Source organism: Argopecten irradians, chromosome 12, assembly GCF_041381155.1.
Source record: "Argopecten irradians isolate NY chromosome 12, Ai_NY, whole genome shotgun sequence".
NCBI classification, from domain to species: Eukaryota; Metazoa; Mollusca; class Bivalvia; order Pectinida; family Pectinidae; genus Argopecten; species Argopecten irradians.
In genome coordinates, this window is record NC_091145.1 from 15,367,511 (window position 1) to 15,386,335 (window position 18,825).

Genomic DNA, 18,825 nt, shown 5'->3' on the forward strand with positions numbered 1-18,825 from the left:
ATATATAACACTCCATAATATCTATAATCAGACTGTGACGTTGAGTGTAGGTAAGTCTGAAGGCAGCAGTATATATAACAATACCATAATATATCTATTAAACAGACTGTTATGTTGACTGTAGGTAAGACTGAAGGCAGCAGTATATATATATATAACAATCCATAATATCTATAATCAGACTGTGACGTTGACTGTAGGTAAGACTGAGGGAGCAGTATATAATACTCCATAATATCTGTATTACAATCTGTTGTATTTGGTTCTTCATAGTTCTCTTGGCCTTTCTCTGCTCTCTGCAAGTGCTTTAGTACACATTTAATTGTGCCTTTCTTTTGTATGTATTACTAAGATATGCTTTGAGACAAAACATAGTAAAGTACATATAATGATTTCACTACAAGATTAACTAGAGAACTAGATAAATCTGATCATATTAGTTATAAATCTGTCGTCATATACTTATAAACATTTGTGAGGTTGACTGTTCGCACTGTTAGATAGTTTCTAACACATGTGGTTGATATATCGCTTCTCTACTTATCATATAAGTTACTCTCAACAATGATGAGTATTGAATGTAAAGTTAGCAGAAACAATTCTTTAAAGTCAAAGTTTTATCTCAATAACTTACAAGCTTTTAACTTATTAACTGATCATTGTAATATATTTGCATATTTAAGTGTTGTCGCTGTTTGTCGGTAAACAATATCCGTAATATCATTCCGGGCATTAGTATGACACATTTAATACCGAACTGTATCATGGGTAATAAAAGCACATGTTGACGCCGCCATATTTGTGTCTATCACCTATGTCATGCTGTTCCACTATTATAACAATTATTATAATATGTAATAATATATACACTCTTATAATATGTACCATTGGTATCGTGTATCACGTTATTTGTTTATTGTGCTTTTCATGGCTAGCTGTTTATCATTCTGTTTTTGTTTCTTTTAGAATCTAGGCGTAATCCAGGGTTTTTTTCCAAAGCGGAGCCTTGTAAGTATAAATTTATTCGTAATTGCTGTTAACCTTGAGGTAGTATGGGCAATATCAAACATGTATTGTCAATTTAGTGATCTTGTGATCACTGTTTTATTGTGGTAGGACGGGATAACAAAAGACAATGATATGTTATGAAGGAACGTTATCCTTATGGGTTTTTCTGTTTCATTGATTGTCAGTTGCATTGTAATATTCAGATAATGTCAAAAAAGGCGAATTTCATATAGAGTCGAATTTCATATAGGAATATTTAACAAATGATTAAGCGTCTTCTTTGAAATTTGCATTGCAAAAGCTTTTAAAAACTTGGAGCACAAACTCCAATGCCAGGTTTGCTCTTTAAAAGTATTTTGTCAATTTATCGCCCAAACAGTTGCAAGATTAAGGTCGGGGTATTTGTACCAAGCAAAGGTCCAGCGCGATGAATGAATAGTAACTTATGTATGTGGAAGATATCCACCTACCTGGTAACTGTTACGTGTATATCTTTGTTGTAAAATCTGTTATGTAGAAAACAGTATTGCGTTTTATGCAGTATGGTGTTGTTGTGGCTCATTATGAACGGCAAACTGGAATTTAAATCGATATTGGTAAAATGCAAGAGAAAGAGATGCAATGTAGGCTTAGTCCGCTAAACCTGCCTATATTATTAGGCTTTTTAATTTTATTTTCTGGCCTATATATCAGGCAAAAAATATAAAAGCCTAATAATATAGGCAGGTTTAGCGGACTAAAGTAGACTGAAAGAGGTAGGGGAACACTTACTTAATGTGTTGTGTTTATCAAGAATTGTAGAAAATGACTTTAGTGACAGATGATCAAGATCAGTGTTCACTCCTAAAGAGAGAAGAGATGACTAAAGGTTATGGTTGAGTATCACGCCGGAAAGTCACGGTAACATATTTACAAAAGGGAAGTCCAGTTAAGCAAGAAATAACAACGGTTTAGGCAAAATTTGACATGAAACAAATATACATGGAGGTCATCATATCTTTCTGTGAAGCAAAGTGGAATTAGGCATCAAGATCTAGTGACAAAGGTCGAAAAGATTGTCCAAATTGATCAGAATCGAGATGAAGGATTTCTGTGAAAGTGATAAAGTGAATGGAAGCTCACAGGCATGATATTGTAGCACAAAGAAATTCAATAATCGCCCCTTTTTCCCATACGTTTCAAAGCAACGATTTGGAATCTGATTTCAAGGTCATTGTATTTTTTTCCTCTGGATTGAAAGCACGTGGGTTTAAATGCTGGTATTTGAGGCCTTAGTCCCAGAATATGTAGATGACAGGTCTGACCCCTGTTTAAATAGAGTAACCTATTGTTCTGTGTATGGTTGAGTTACTATGTCACACCCTTCGACATAGCTGTGGTAAACATAGACTTACACTCGGTGTGGTAAACCAGCCATTTCCTCCCACTGTATACTTAGTAACAACTGATATTATGTTGTGTGCCAACGAAAATGAAGAGTATTTTAATAGTAAAACATTAATATAACGTTAAAAGTGACATTTTGTGATGAGGCTTCCAGGCAAGAATCGTCAGAAAGGAAGTCATCATAATCATCATCACCATAGTCGTCGTCGTCATCGTCGTCATCATCATCATCATCATCATCATCATCATCATCATCATCATCATCATCATCATCATCATCATCATCATCATCATCATCATCATCATCATCAGTCGTCATCATCATCATCATCATCATCATCATCATCATCATCATCATCATCATCATCATCATCATCAATCATCATCATCATCATCATCATCATTAACAATCATCATCATCATCATCATCAATCATCATCATCATCATCAATCATCATCATTATCATCATCATCATCATCATCATATGTATTGTTAATACGGGAAGTGAATAATGACAAGCATTTTAAACAAATCAGCAGCAATGTATTCATAACTTAAGTGACAAAATAATGACCATCTCTGAAACAAAACAAACAAAAACATATTTATTATATTCAAATAGAGTGGCAATGGTTCTAATAATCAATAACATCATAATCGATTTCTGACCACGCAAACTGAACAAAAATGAACGGAATTCTGTGATTGGTTAATGTGTTGCAAATTATTTCATGATCAAGTTTATTTTATAACAAAACAGTTGTATATTACAGAGTTATCTGCCCCTGCGGGTAGGTATTGATTGTGACGTCATGTGTTTGTGAGCGTAATGTCATACTTTTCGGATAAAGCAACGTCGATTGCGCTCACAAAATAATGACGTCACAATGGATCCCTACCTTGAAGGGAGGTAACTCTGTAATTTGCAAAGACGGAATAGTAGACGTTTAAACAATACGTTTGATTTGATGAATGGTAAAACTCAGTTCATTAAGGATTTTATTTAATAATGTTGTAGTCATATGAGTCATATGTAACGTCAATAATATACATTTGTAACAAAATATAACTTACGTGAGAATGTGTTTTGACTTCTTTCAGAATCTACGTAATCTATGACTGTCAAAATATATTCAAAACGGACTCTTTCTGTAAGTATCATGTGTATTATACTATGTTTGTAATAATTTTGTCATCAGATTGAAATCAATGATTCACTGAAAGTAAATAATATGTAAGGTATAATAGATGCGTTAGTCTAAACAGATGAATTCAATGTTAATTTCCATAAAGTGGGTCGTCTTATGTTTCTTGGCGTCCTACACAGCGAAAAGTGTCTGTTAACATAAAAATTCGTATCCAACAGAATTTTGAAAAGAAAAATGACTTGATCACGATTTTTGGCATAAATTGTATCTCGGTGTCATAGATGAAGCAGATATTGCTTCCTCTACAGGAACACCTTGCTCTAATTTCCTTGGGGAATTGATTCCTTGATTTTCGGTTGGAGTATGATATTTTGACAATGTCGAAAAATCCTAACGTCATACAAATATTTCATAAAGCAGACAAACAAATCAAATTATATGTTTGCATTCAGTGATTTCCTAGTAATTTGAATTGAAAAGGCATCCAAACACCACTCATAATCTGTATGTTTACAAACCAACAGTCTTCGCCCTTTATAGACTGTAGTCACATGCTCGACCAACAGGCGCCAAGTCGAGGTCGTTATGTTTGTGTATTTAATTTGAGTTGACAACGTTGCGACCAAAGGTCTATCACGGTGAGTGAATAACGACGTATATATTGGGAAGCTAGCCACCTACATAGTACCTGTCACGTGCATCGGTAATGTAGATTCTGTTGTTTACACGTGAAACTTGAAACAAACTGGGTTTCATGCAGTAAGATATCGTTTGTAGAACCGACTGTTCAATGGTTGGAACGACAGACTGGAATTTACAAATGCAAGAGAAAAATATATTAAAAGGATGAGAAATGCGAATTGTGGAAGAAGTTCCACAAAGACCCGGATATGATTCATCAGAAATGCCAGATAATATTGAAATGTTTTGGGAGCCAATTCACTAAAGTCATGGTATAATGCTGTAACGAGTGAGAGTACCAAAGTCCATGTCTGAATATTCTACCTAAAGGTCGAGAGATAACATGTACGTCAGGCAAGTCAAATTACTCTAGAAATGACAAAGGTTGATAAAATGTTTGGTGTCAAATAAGAATTAAGCGTGAAAAGGCATGAAGGTCAAAATAATATGCTGAAGCAAGGTTGAATTCAGGAAGAAATATCAACAGTCAATTTAGTGAAAAGATCGCAATAGAGCGAGGTCAAGGTCAAATTTTGTACATTGTAATGTAAATCAATCAAAGTGGAATGGGTGTAAGACCCGGTGTTGTAGTGAAAACAGTCAATCGATGTGATTTTCTATTTTGTTTCTAAGGAACTATACGAACTAACATTAGTCTAAAATTAAAATTAAATGAAATAGCAATTGCAAGTTAAAGCTGCAAAGACAACCATTTAGATAAAAAAAATTACACATGTACAAAACATAAAAATACGGTAGCTCAATCCTGCCCAGACGATGATCTATTGTACGAAACCTTGGCACGGAGCCTATAAACTTGTATAAGTTATCGTATGGCTTTCGGGCAATTGTCTCGATTGACGAAAAATCATGCAATAACTGACTTTATCCATGCTTATTAACCTCGAACGAAAAGACATAAAAATACTAAGCATCCCAGTTTTTTGTTTGATTTACCTGTACCTATTATGCTTGTGAGTACTTTTTGCTGTAGGGACTTAATGGCTCATTGTTACGTAATGACCATCCGTAGACATTGTAATTTTGACTCGGGGAAAATACTGCACAAAGATATGTTTTAGGATATGTATGAAACAATTGGACAAGCTCTATTCAACGATTTGAAGAAAGGCTGTCCCGCCAAGCCCGTATTCAGAAATGAAGCATCGCGTCATCTGCCGTTGGTTGTAGGCGGTGTTCATCTTGTCGAACTCTGGTAGACAGCTTTATCTCCGTCACTGATTTATCTGTATGTCTTGGCCCATAGCCGACCGTTAGTTTCTTCTGCGTCCTTTATTACACTTACAAGCTAGAATAATATTTATTAAACTGAGCTTCCTTGAAACATTTCAAAAATTCCATATTGGAACTCTTAATTGTCTCCCACATCGACATTGCCTTATGTCAAAGACCTTTAAAATGACCATCATATTGTTTTTCTAGCCTGGAAACGTAAGAACTCAAATGTTGGTGTCAGTAGTATGTTCAAGTCTCTGTTCATCTTTATCACGTGTTATGTGTATTCCATTAACAAGGAACACGTTTTTGTTTCCAGCAATACCTCTTATGTTTAGGATGAGGAGTTTCCGGGATGGAGGTGACATAGCTTAAGCTTGAAGTCGGGTGTGGTAAACCATCTGTTTCCTATCGCTATATTCCGTCTTTGCATACTACATAGTTAGCTCCCTTGCGGGTAGGTATCGATTGTTACGTCATTATTTTGTGAGCACAATTCACGTCGTTTTCTTCGAAACGTATGACGTTACACTCGCAAACGCATGATGTCACAATCAATAACTACCCGCAAATTCAGATAACTCTGTAATATGCAAATTCGGAATACTTATTCAGTATTTGCATATTACAGAGTTATATGACCTTGTGGGTAGGTATTGATTGTGACGTCATGTGTTTGCGAGCGTAACGTCATACTTTTCGGAGATGACGTAATAAGCGATGCCTACTCGCAAGGGAACTACCTCTGTAATATGCAAAGATTGAATAGATATATAGAAAATTCAGAGTATCAAGTGAAGTATTAGCAATGGGTGGAATAGATAAAAGCCATTTTGTGATGAGGTATTCAGTCAAGATCCGCTTATCAGAGTTTGTGATGGATCAGTGAACGTGACCGGTCTGACGCTAATACTGGAACTTTGTTTTTATCGTGCATCGCTTCTTAAAACAAAAGGATCATTTGAAGAAGAAATTTCTGTTTTGTAGCTGTTGTCTGCCATCCACATCATTATCATCGTCGTCATCGCTGACGCAGCCGATTGTCATCGTTTCGATTGTTCTGTATATTTCCCAAATTAATTAGTCGGTGTCCAATTGTGTCATTTTTGTCATTAAGGTGACACTTAAACGATAATTAATTATTAACAAAGTATTAGTAGTTATGGATTCAGGTATTGTTACCTGTATATAAGGGTCAATAGCACCTTGTGTTCTGAAGAGATTTCACCTTGCCAAATACATGATTGCCGTAAAGGTTCTGACAAGTATAGGTGATGGGGAAAATTTTAGGGAAAATTTCATAAAAGTAATTGACATTCCCCTCTATACACATGTTTATACAGCACAATAATTGATGGCAGTTGTAAGATTATAAGAATCTAGTAGATAATGTATTATTCATAATGAATGTTTATCTTGTGTTTTCTCAACAACAAACATCTAGTTAACCGTACCTTATCTACCATATAGTAACGAAAACAAGTACAGTTTACACCATAGCTACAGTAAAGGTTCGTTATTATTGTATGACACAACGTTCCACCGTCGTAAACTTTACTGGCTAGCTACTGTAGTATGAAATAACCGTTTTAGTGATTTCTGGATATTCCAATTGAGGATTTCTTGCGACAAAAATACAAGAGAATATGTTCTGTTAAAATGTTTAAAAATTGAGTCAGAAGAGCAAACCAAGTCTTTTTTTGCTATAAAATGCTATTGGATTTTCAAACAGAACCTATTAGATAAAAAAAAATTAAATGAAAAATGGAAAAGATTTAGTATTTAAGACATTCTACAGAAATGTCTCACTTTCAGTTTTAAAAATTAATTTGAAAATATGGCACTTTTTGGGTTTTATTCATTGAACAATTACCATAGATCAATATTAAGTCGGAACATTTGAAAAATTATGTTACGTTTGCTTACCATGGCAATATTTTCTTATTAATTAAGTTTGAGCATGTCACTCCTGTAACAAATAGATTGTTATGTTAAAGTTTTATGTAGCAATACCATTTACATTAAATTTCATGTAATAAATACAAAATACAAAAGTACAAATAAAAATTGAAAGTAAATCAATGTTGAAAAATTAAGAAAATGACTTGTGACATGTCAATTTTGAATATTTTTTCAAATTAAATTTTATATGCTCCTGTCTATATGTTCATGACTCCTCTACATACTCTGTGATGCTGTACAGATTAAAGCGTCAATTTGACGACGTATAGGTTTGGTCTGATCATTCGACTGGCCAGCCACCATTGTGGTCACCTGTTTATTTTCTTTCAGACAGTTCATGCCTCTCACGAGTTAAAAGATAAAAGGATAAATAGAATTCTACATAGGTCTGTCAAATGGACACAGATATCTCGACCCGAGTGAAAGATTTTGGCATGCCAACCCAAGGCTTGCTACGCCCTCGGTATTATTTATTTCTACCAGGGCGTTATAATGCATGGACCTAAGCAAAGATCTATAATTGATATTTAGCTCATGATTATAACAATTCGTGTTTCGGGTTGTAAGATGAAGTTAGCACTATTCTCAATATCTTTGGGGTTGTGAAGATAAAACATGGAAGCATCTACGAAAAAGAATGTCCTTCAGTGTCTCGTCTATGACTTCATAAACCAAAAGTTAATTGGGAATAATGTCTATAATTTAAATTTAATAGCTCAGAGAGGTACATGTGGTACACTGATATCCTAGATCGTAATTTACTTTAGAAAATTAAAATATCATTGACATGATTGAACAAAAGTTTCACTGAAATATCAATCTTTGAAATATCCATTGAAAATCAGACGACCCATTGTTCTGAACAAACAATGGCGTCTACGCGAGGAGATTGAAACCTTAGATTTTAACTTTGAATAGTAATAATAGCCCAGCGCTCTTTTCCTTTTTTAACCAGCGAAATGTAACCATTGACCAGGTCTCGTTTCCTGTTGAAACCCAAACCTGCCCCAATGAATATGGAGTTGGTTGGTTATAATGTTGACCAGGTAAAAAGCATCAAGAACGCTGTGTTTAATGACTTAAGAACTGTATGGTAGTTTATCTGTATGTATTTATGTGTTCATTGTTTATGTCTTTGTGAACATTCGTGACCGTCCTTAATATTTAATTTTATTTGTTCTATTTGTGTCTTGACAAAGGGGCAAATCGCCTTCAAAATTCGACAAAATTTTATCCACACTGTTAGAATTATTTTTTTGTCCAATATTTGTTTATAAGGGTCCAGTGTTATCTAACAAACAACCGTTGATATTGCTTCCTTGACCTATAGCTGTTATGGATATATATAGCCCATATAATTATATAATTCGTATTTTGTTCCAAAATTCATGTAGAAATAATACAGATGAGTGAAAAAAAAATATCAAATTTTATAATGTATACGTGTATGTCAAGATGGAATAGTTGACCATGTTGAATAAAAACGTCGTTTGTGAAAAAAATGACCAGTCTAAAATTACCTATCTTTGTTCACGAACACTATTAAAGGGCAAACTTTAGAACAAATTACGGCAAAAAAATCACAGCAACATTTTATATACGAGCCTTTTTGTCAGCTTGCCAACTGTATGATATTTTTGGCTTGTCTATCAGCGCTCCAGGACCCCGTTATGTCATTTGAAATCTACCACATTGTGAAGCTGTGTTTTTATTAATAACATATGCTTTACAGTTACTGAACATGATCCGTGTTCCGGGCTCGGCACGATAATACTTTATCGACGTAACGGGATACCTTATGTTCTAACACATCATTGAAACACTCATCAACCTTAGTAAAGATACTTGACAAGAAATGAGATACAAATGTATTGGCTGGCGAATGCGTAGATAGGGATATATCAACATTTGTCAGTTAAGGTTATTTCCAGTTCTCCATTAGTCGTTTAACATGTATTACAGCAAAAAACATCCGATATCTCCATTAGTTATCAGTTAGCAATGAATATTTCAGAAACCTAATATGAAGAATGTATGGTTATTTTTTTCGTGACATGGGCCAAAAGCATGTATCAATGTATGATTATGGTTTATAACTGTAGGGCCTGGCAATCCGATAGCACTAATCCGCATTAGGCTGAAGGGGTTTTACTTGGAATATGTCGTGCTAATGTTTTACCTTTGAATACAGTTAGACTTTTGACAATCTTCTTTGTAAAATTGTATATCTACTTGACATAGTGATATCACTGTATTGATCCTAAGTCAGTAAACATCTTTTCTCGCTAATTTCACTCCATTGCCAATGTTCTAAGGACACAAAAGACAGTGGATAATGCAAGTTGAAAGAATAGCTAGTATAAATCAATTCAAATTATTTTTGTGTGTATATAAAAACCACATTGTATGTCATGAATATCACACACAGCACAAACATTTTATTGAAGATATTTTCAAAATTTAATTTAAACATGAAACATGAAAATGAAGTGAATAGCTTGAAAAACTTCCAATTCTGTGCAACATAGTTGTGAAAGTTCGGTGAGTCAGGATCATTCGTCCTATCGTACCTGGCTTGTTTAACAAAAATTACATGTTGAAATAATCATATGCTATGTGTTACAACATGTTATTTGCTCCTAACATTCCCTCTCTTGCTTGTGTTCTATATAATGGCATCAAACGCTGGCTGACACATCATGAATATACAGTGTTCTTCAGTGTAATGACGCTAGTCATTGCCTCACGTTTGGTGATTGTGTAACATGTCAGTCGTGACTTGACCTACTTTTTCGCTATTTCCCAATGCTTGACTGTGTATACCAGTCCCAAATATATAGGTCGCGCCTTTAATGAGTCGTCTAGTACGACTAAGTCACGCACACGCTTTGTGTATAAGACTCACGCCCCTACCATACCATGACCTAGATAGAAGGTGTCATGGCGGACATTGCCCTTTGTATCGGTGCTTTGTGGTATACCGCTAGGTGCAATCGCTTTCTCAAATATTGCTTCTGGCATGAAGCATTGGGACAGCATAAAAGACAACTTCCTTATCGTAATACACCAGGCGTTTTATAGCACATTCGTTGAGAATAAGAAATAAGAAAGTTCTGTACAGGTGCCTAGAAGGAATTGTTAAATCGTGTAACAAAAGAAAACAACTACATTGTCATCAATTTGATTATTCTCAAAATCCTACTAAACACAAAAGATATCTGGCGTTGCTAGACGTCTAATTCGTTTTAAAGAAGATGTTCTCCATTGCCAAATCTCTCAGTGACGCTATGTTTATGTCAAATTCAATTCAATGCTACATTTGTCTTTTATACTTATTGAAAATAGCTACTAGGGCATCATATTCGCATGTTCTTGTATGATTTGGCTCTGTTACTTTCATACAAAAACAAAAAAAAAATAATAAAAAAACAACAGGAATAGGAGTGACAATTAAAAGTGGGACAAACATTTCAAATGTCATATTTTTCAATAACAAAAATTGGTTATCTTTCTACATTAGAGTTGTACCTTTATTCGTTCTGCATCTTTGAAACCCTGATAATTTATTTTTTTCTTAAAAGTGAGAAAGAAAATGATCAGTTGGATTGCTTATCTAATATGACTGAATGCAAAGGCTTAAAGAGCACAACCAGATCTTAAAGTTACCAAATACAAATTGACGGTAGACATTATTGAATTGCTACATTTTACTGTCGCTATTCCTATCACTTATTACCGCGTCACTGTTGACGTAACCAGGAATCATTATATGTCGTCAATGTTGTTCATGATTCTTGACAGATGACCAACATATTTGAAGTTGTTATATTTAAGGCATACTATTGCATACATTTTATACATAGAAATTCTGTAGTCAATGGTTCCATTCATTTTGTATGACTTTTCTTCATTGCCGGTGAAATTCTACCATTTTGGTCCGCTGCAATTGCTTTTCTCATTTCACGAACGTCTCCCCTTATTTGTTTATAGACTACTCATCCAATCATATTATGCGTACATCTATCAAACCAGTCGTCCCACTCGTGTATGCTCAGAGCTTAGCATGCAGTAACAGAAACTAGCACGCTTATAGGGTATGATATGTATCGACCAGGGAACAGAACCCAGAGCCTTCCTCATAGGGGCGAGAGCTGTGTCCAGGTATCTTCTGGAAACATTTTGTCAACCAATAGTGATTATCTATGGTCTATCTACGGGACTATTGAACAAGACCAAATATTGGCAGTTTTGTCTCCGGGTTGGATCTTTGTTGTTACGCAAATGGTTGATTGCAATGATGGATATATGTCCATGGTGGCTTCCTATTGTGAGGAAATCGTTGATGAGGCCTTCGAGTAAATAAGATTTGAGTGTCTGTGATTATGACGCTGCCTTGAGGGTGGAAAGGTGGGGATACTGTTACTTGTATGGTATCATAATGTGTTTGCCATCGTTTGTATAACCATATGATTATATGTGGAAGTGGTGATATCATGTTCAAACGAGTTTGTCGAAGTTGTTTTTCCACAAGATGTAGGCCCTGATAAATAAACCGTATTTATTGACCGGGAAGGGGGGGGGGTTGTTGTTGGTGGGGTTGTTGTTGGTGGTAAATAAATCACATAGGTAAGCGTTGAGCAACAATTTACTTTTAAATAATTCGTCGTAACCTTCAAAAATAATACATATTACATTCTACATTTACCTTGTTTTTGTTTTGTTTTTGTTTTATGTTCTTACATAAAATTATTTAATACAAGTTCTGGTAGGCCTAGAGATCCGATGTTGAGTATGAGTATGAAGCATGCTGATATTAACCTACATTAAAAGTCACATGGGCAAAAAAACACAAACGATTGATTAATACAACTTCTTGTGAATTTCTGGAAAATCTAATAGACCTAATATACAGCCTTTGGTATGCTAGGATTCGGGGCTGCCCAGTTTGTTAATATCAACTTGATCCCTTTGACCTACATTCACGGTCACAGGGGGTAAAACAATCTAAAATTTTGAAACGACTTCTTGTGAAGTTCTGGAAGGCCCAGAGACCTATTATCTCTAGGACTGTAGCAAACGGATATAAAATGCTACCAAGTTTGCTTATATGTTAATATGATTGACCTTGACCTTCATTCAAGGTCAAAGGAGCCAAAAGACTTTAATCTTGAAACGACTTCTTGTTCTTAATTGCCTATGGAGACCTCATATTGGACCTTTAGTAGGTTGAGATAAAGGGCAACCAAGTTTGTCAACATGAATAGCCTTGGCCTTTATTCAAGGTCAAAGAGACCAAATAACCTCAAATCTTTAAATAACATCTTGTCAAGTTCTGGAAGGCCTAGAAATCAGATATTGGACCTGTACAGCAGATGTACATAATAATGTAGCATGCAGAGAAAAAGCGCTACTATGCATGTTTTAAAATTGATATTATGACCTTGACCAACATTCCTTAAAGGGAAAAAGTCCGTCAAATTGCAATTTTGTAGTTCAATTTATTTTCATGTATATCTAGATTCGGTGTATAATGTAGGTGAATCGAATGTAGGGAAAATTTAGTATTAGATTTACATATAAATGAATCTCTTTGCAATATACATTATTAAAGTGCAAATGTGTTGTCATGCATACGAGCCTATCCATATAGGCATAATAAAGGTTATTTCAAACCAACACTTTCGTAATAGTGCTAAATGTTCGGGTTTTCTATAAATAATTGGATGTCCTAATCGAAATGCAGTTTTACTCCTTTGTCCTATTATTTATTTATTTATTTTTGTCTTTGGCAGAGTCTACATGTATATGGCAAGCCGTTTGGATTTTTACCTATTAAATACAGATATCTGTATTTAAAATAAAGATATCATTATTATTATAAAAATTGAAGATATCTTTAATTCAAATAGATATATCTGTATTTGAATTAGAGATATCTGTATTTGAATTAGAGATATCTGTATTTGAATTAGAGATATCTCTATTTACAATACAGATATCTTTAATTAAACACGAAGTATAGATATCTCTAGTTCAAATACATATATCTAATTCAATTAAAGATATGTTTATTTCAATTAGAAATACCTGCATTTCATTGTAAATAAAGATATCTCTAATTCAAATAGAGATATATTTAATTCAAAATAGAGATATCTCTAATTCAAATACAGATATATCTCTATTTTAATTACAGGTTTCTCTATTTAAATTAAAGATATCTTTAAATGGACAATAATCAAAGATATCTCTATCTAAAATAAAGATATCTCAATTACAATTAAAGTTACCTGTAATTCAAATAGAGATATCTGAATTTGAAATAGATATCTGAATTTGAAATAGAGATATCTGGAATTTCCAGTTGAAAGAGAGATATCTGTATTTAAATTAGGCACATCTTTATTTAAATAGAGACATCTTCAATTAAATTACAGATATCTTTAATTAAATAGAGATATCTTCATTTTAAATAGAGATATCTTTAATTAAATAGAAATATCTTCATTTCAATTTAAACCCAAACGGCTTGCCATACATGTATGTTTTCCTTTCGTATTATTGTCATAAATCTGCACATAATGACACAAATTGACATTCAGTGATATAAAATGAACATTCTTTCGCAATAAGAATGGAAAATTTATCTCTTTTCGTGTCCATGGTTTATAAAATCCGACGATGTCCCTTCGAATGGTCGGCTACAGCAAGTGCTATTGCAAACGGTCCATGGGAGGTAATCACTGCAAAGCGCGAGCGGGAGCAGAAGCCCCGGATGTTCTGAAGAAGAACAACAGGGTCGCCATTTTCTCTAAGACTTTGACAGCCATCGCCATTGGCGTCATAAACTATGCTGACTAAACTATTCGGATAGCAGATGAAAGCTATGTACAGTTTCACTCCGAAGCATACATGACAATGGTAAGTGTAAATAAATCGATCCGCGATATTTCACCCGGGCAGAAGCGGCGCGATACTCGCTGGTGGTCGCGGTTGCCTTCCTCTGCTCGGCGCAATTGAGCAGATTGCGTTGCGGCCGACTCGCTGCAAAAGTCATTTCAATGTGATTTGATAAAACAAATGTGCCGGACATCAGATGTTGTTTATATTTGCGATTTTCAATTGGTTAAATGTGCATTTAAAAGAAAATGCTAATTAAAACACTAATTCGACGTGACGTTCGTGACGTGCGCTCTGCACGTAGAACGTTGTATGATGTCATATGCCGACTTTCACGACGTTTTGCTACATAACTATGATTTTAATGGCCTTGTCATGATTTTCTTCGCAAATCAGACATGAAGGATGTTTATAAATATCTTGATTATTTATTTTGAATTCAAACTTCTGCGTTGACCTACTTTTATAAAAATTGTTTATAACTTTTTTTCGCTAAATATAAATATTAAATTTTATCGAAAGCTGTTCATTTCCAAAATAAATTGTTATTAAACATTGGCATTGGTGATATCGTTGAAGGCATATTTTTTAAAATATTTTTTATTATGTTTTAAATATTTCTTGTTGAAATTTCAGTAAAAGTTGAAAGGCCTGCAATCAGAGACTTAGATATAATGCAACATTTCTGAAACAAAAAAAAACCCTAACAAATTAAAGTCACACTAACGTTATTGTTATGTAACTAGCAGCAAAACTTGAAGTTTAGTCGACCCTGATATTGTTTGTATTTATGTAGTGAAAATTTAAGTATATCGAAGAATATTGAGAATGATTAGAATGATTTCTTTGTTGAAATCAATGCTTGAAAAAATGCCTTTAGTTCAAACTGGCCACCAAAGAAGTTACGATCATTGCCGAACGGAAGTCGGAAAGTTCATGACTCATTCTTGGATGAGTTCCGAAAGAAGTTACGTAATTTAAGGTAGTTGCATAGTGTTCTTGGCAACAATATTACAATTTCGGCTAACTCTGGTTTATTTGAAAAGAGGGACCCACTTAGCCATGTTTAATACTTATTTTGATTTTTATCAATTTTTTCCAAATCATTACTGTCCATCTTCAATTCGATTTAGTCATATCTCTGCATGATTTACAACAGCATTTATTTTTTCAAAATTCTTCTAAATCAAGAAAAAAATCAGACAGATCTTGGGACTTTAGATAACACTAATATTATCAGAACATCAATATTCATGCATGCCTGAGATCAAGTTACAAACAAATGCAATACTCTCGATGTAAAATATGTTGACAATGGAGATTCATTTCACTGTTTTGTTTTGTGGAGTAGCTATAGTGATAGCGACTAATGACTTGGGGAGCAATCTGTTTGAAATCATGCATAATTGATTTGTAATCGGAACTTCGACGGAAGTTATAAACCTTTTGATTATAAATTAAATAATCAATTTCTAATACATAATGTATTGGATATTTAAAATTGCTGTTATACTTTTCAGTGTTATTTTCTGTGGATATGATAGTTCAGTGTTTTTCCTGGGTATTTTGGGAAATTGCCACCTGGTGAAAATTGGGAAATTTTATGCGATAAAAGTATAAAATGAAAAATATTAACATTATTTATGGAAATTTTGGAAAAGATAGAAATAAACAGTTATCCTTCTCTAAGAATCAAGTGTAAGAATGTATACTAAAATACAATGTTTAGACTTGGGATTTCCGGAATTTTTTGTTTTGTCACACAAAATAGGCGTCAACTCACTGATTTGGGAAATTTAGACATAGATTTGGGAAAGAATAACAAGAAATGCAACTGGGAATGGGGCCTTATTTTGGCCCCAAATATATAGGCAGGAAAAACACTGTAGTTGTACACAAAAATTTAAAGTAATTAATTAATCTATTAGGATTGGGTACTTGTAGATTTCATTTTCTGTAGTATAATTGTACAGTAACCAAATAATGATTGAACAGATATATCTGATAAATTGCACCTATTTGATCATCAATTTTCATAATCAATATTTGCAGGGCTCTCTATCAATTTCGTGTGAATGGGTTCGGGTCCTTCAGAATTGTGAAAATAATCGCGGTACTGACCAAACTTGTAAATAAAAATAGAATTTGTCAAATAAAACAAAAACAACTGAAAATTTTAATTAATTTATTTCAAGTAATTTGTTTCAGTTTTACTGTTGGACTAATATTTTAGTAGTTTGACGATCTCATAAAATACCTTTCTTTTGGCCTGTTCTTTTGATTTTTTTGGACACAAAGGCTATTGTGAAAATCTGAAATCAACAAAAAACATTGGTATTTTAGATTATGGGAATGGTGCCGAAAATTTACCCCAAAACAGCCCAGCGAAAGCCCTGATTTGTAATCGTAAAAGACAGACCCACTACTAATTACTAATACGAGAGTTTTGAGATCCCAAACTGATACGGGTAAAGTACAATTCATTTTAGTTACTGTCAATTAGTCCCACCTTCTATCTGGTGATTAGGACGTTATGAAACTCGCTTCAAATGATGATGTCATAATCACCGGATGGTGGGACTAATCAATGGTAAATTGTACTAACCCACATTGTTTTGGGATCTCAAAATCCCCATATTAGGAATATATTGTGTCAAAAGTTGCTTTACTTAACTGTCACTTGTAATTGCTAGGGTTTGGCATACATGACGTCCGACCACAATGTGCAACATTGATGGGGACAACGAGCGAGTATCAATATTTCACACTAATTTTTTCTTTTCTGACAATAATATCAATTACTCATCTTTCAGAACAGTTTTGTTTCCGATATATAATGAGCAAATCTTAATGCACACTTTTAATATATACTGAATTGTCCCTTTTAAGTTACATTTAAAAAAAATAATTTCAAAGCATGTTTCTGTTCAAGAACGATACTCGACCATCAACAGAGCATAAAGAATTCCTATCATTTAATTGAACAATAATTGGTGTTTACTCATGTAAATGTTTCTAGTCAACACAAAAAATAATATGTTATAATTTGTTTCGCTTTTGGTGCATGCACAAAAATCAGTATGTTATTCCAAATATAGCATAATCATTAATGCCATGGATTTTGGACATTTATTTTTAATACTTTTCATCTTTAGATAAAATATGAAACTCAAACTTTTCAATGGTGATAGTGTAAAATAAGTAGTTTTTGTAAAGTTTTAAGAAAAATAATCTATTAACCCTGAAAAGAAAAAGTAAGGGGCACGTGCACCTTGAAACCGTTAGAAAAAATGTCCAACGATTAACCCTATCATGATTCATGATCAGATTGATTGTGTCAAATACACTTATTCGACCCAAAAAGTGCCCTGCACGCTTATAAAATTGATAAAAATGAAAAAGTGCTAATAAGTCGAAATTATTGCAAATTGATACCGTTTTATGTAATTTTGGTCCTTATTTATGCCCGAGCTATTGAAATTGAGGCCTCAAAAAGATGGAGGGGCGCTTATTGGGACATGGGCACTTAATGGGTCGAATATGGTATATGTTTCTAGTGTAGGGAAATATTGACATTGTATTATGAAGTTTAGTCAAAGTATGTCATCGTCAAATTAAAGTTCATTCACTCATCTGCTTGACCTAAATTTGATAATGAAGACTGCTAATTAGCATGAAGGTTAGTGACCAGGGAGTTTGCCATGCGTGTATATATACGTATATATAATATACTAGCCTACAATAATAGTACTGTTGTGTGATAGATTCCAGTATACAGTTATAGAGTAATATTGGTTTTGAAGGACTCTCTGAAAATTCTTTAGCCATATGATTGGACTGAAAATCATTCAGAAATAAACTGATCTACATATAGTCAGTGATTTTCAGACTAAACATATATATATATATACTGATACTAAATTATAATTTCTGAAATAAGATGATTTTCAAAGAAAATAAAACTTCCTGCTACTGTGTGACTATAATTGACTCTGAAAAAATGTTTTGATAGATTCTCAGAAAATGTTTTAAAAATATTCATAATTGTATGGCTGGCAAGGAGTACTTACTTTAAGTACTAGTTCTACTCTTTGTTAACCATGCAATTAATATCACATTATTTGAAATAACTTTATGACTACTTAAAACCTAGATTGAATTTATAAGGAAAGCTACCAGTGATTATTGCCAGGCTAAAGCGTTGCAGTATAGAAATCAATATCTGCCCTTTGGACTCTGCAGGTTTAATTTGTAGCTGTGTGATGAATCCTACCTGTTTTGGCTACACTTTTCACCTGGCTATTGTACAGGTGTACACTGTTATGTAACTTAAGATCCTAATCACATTGGCCTAGGTGTCTTAACAAGTGAGTAGGCACGTAGCCTAGGGCCTGTGTAAACAACAAAGAAAATACTTCCTGATTTTCCAGGAAATTTACTTTCCCAAATTTAAAACTTCTTGACATGCAATTCTGACCTTATCTGTAAGTATGTACTAGAAAA

The 18,825-nt window shown here is 33.7% G+C and overlaps 1 protein-coding gene across 2 annotated transcripts in view; it reads left to right on the forward strand.

The window, feature by feature from the left end:
• The first annotated feature begins 2,787 nt into the window (after window positions 1–2,787).
• The window catches only part of LOC138336195 (uncharacterized), a 34,779-nt gene continuing 18,741 nt past the window's right edge, over window positions 2,788–18,825 (forward strand). Inside the window, exon 1 of one of the 2 annotated variants that reach the window (XM_069285544.1) lies at window positions 2,788–3,546. In XM_069285544.1, the coding sequence (XP_069141645.1) occupies window positions 3,511–3,546 (36 nt within the window). In that variant the 5' untranslated portion in view covers window positions 2,788–3,510. Of the gene's footprint in view, window positions 3,547–13,944; window positions 14,344–18,825 lie in introns of those variants that run through there. The other variant, XM_069285545.1, reaches the window with a different exon arrangement.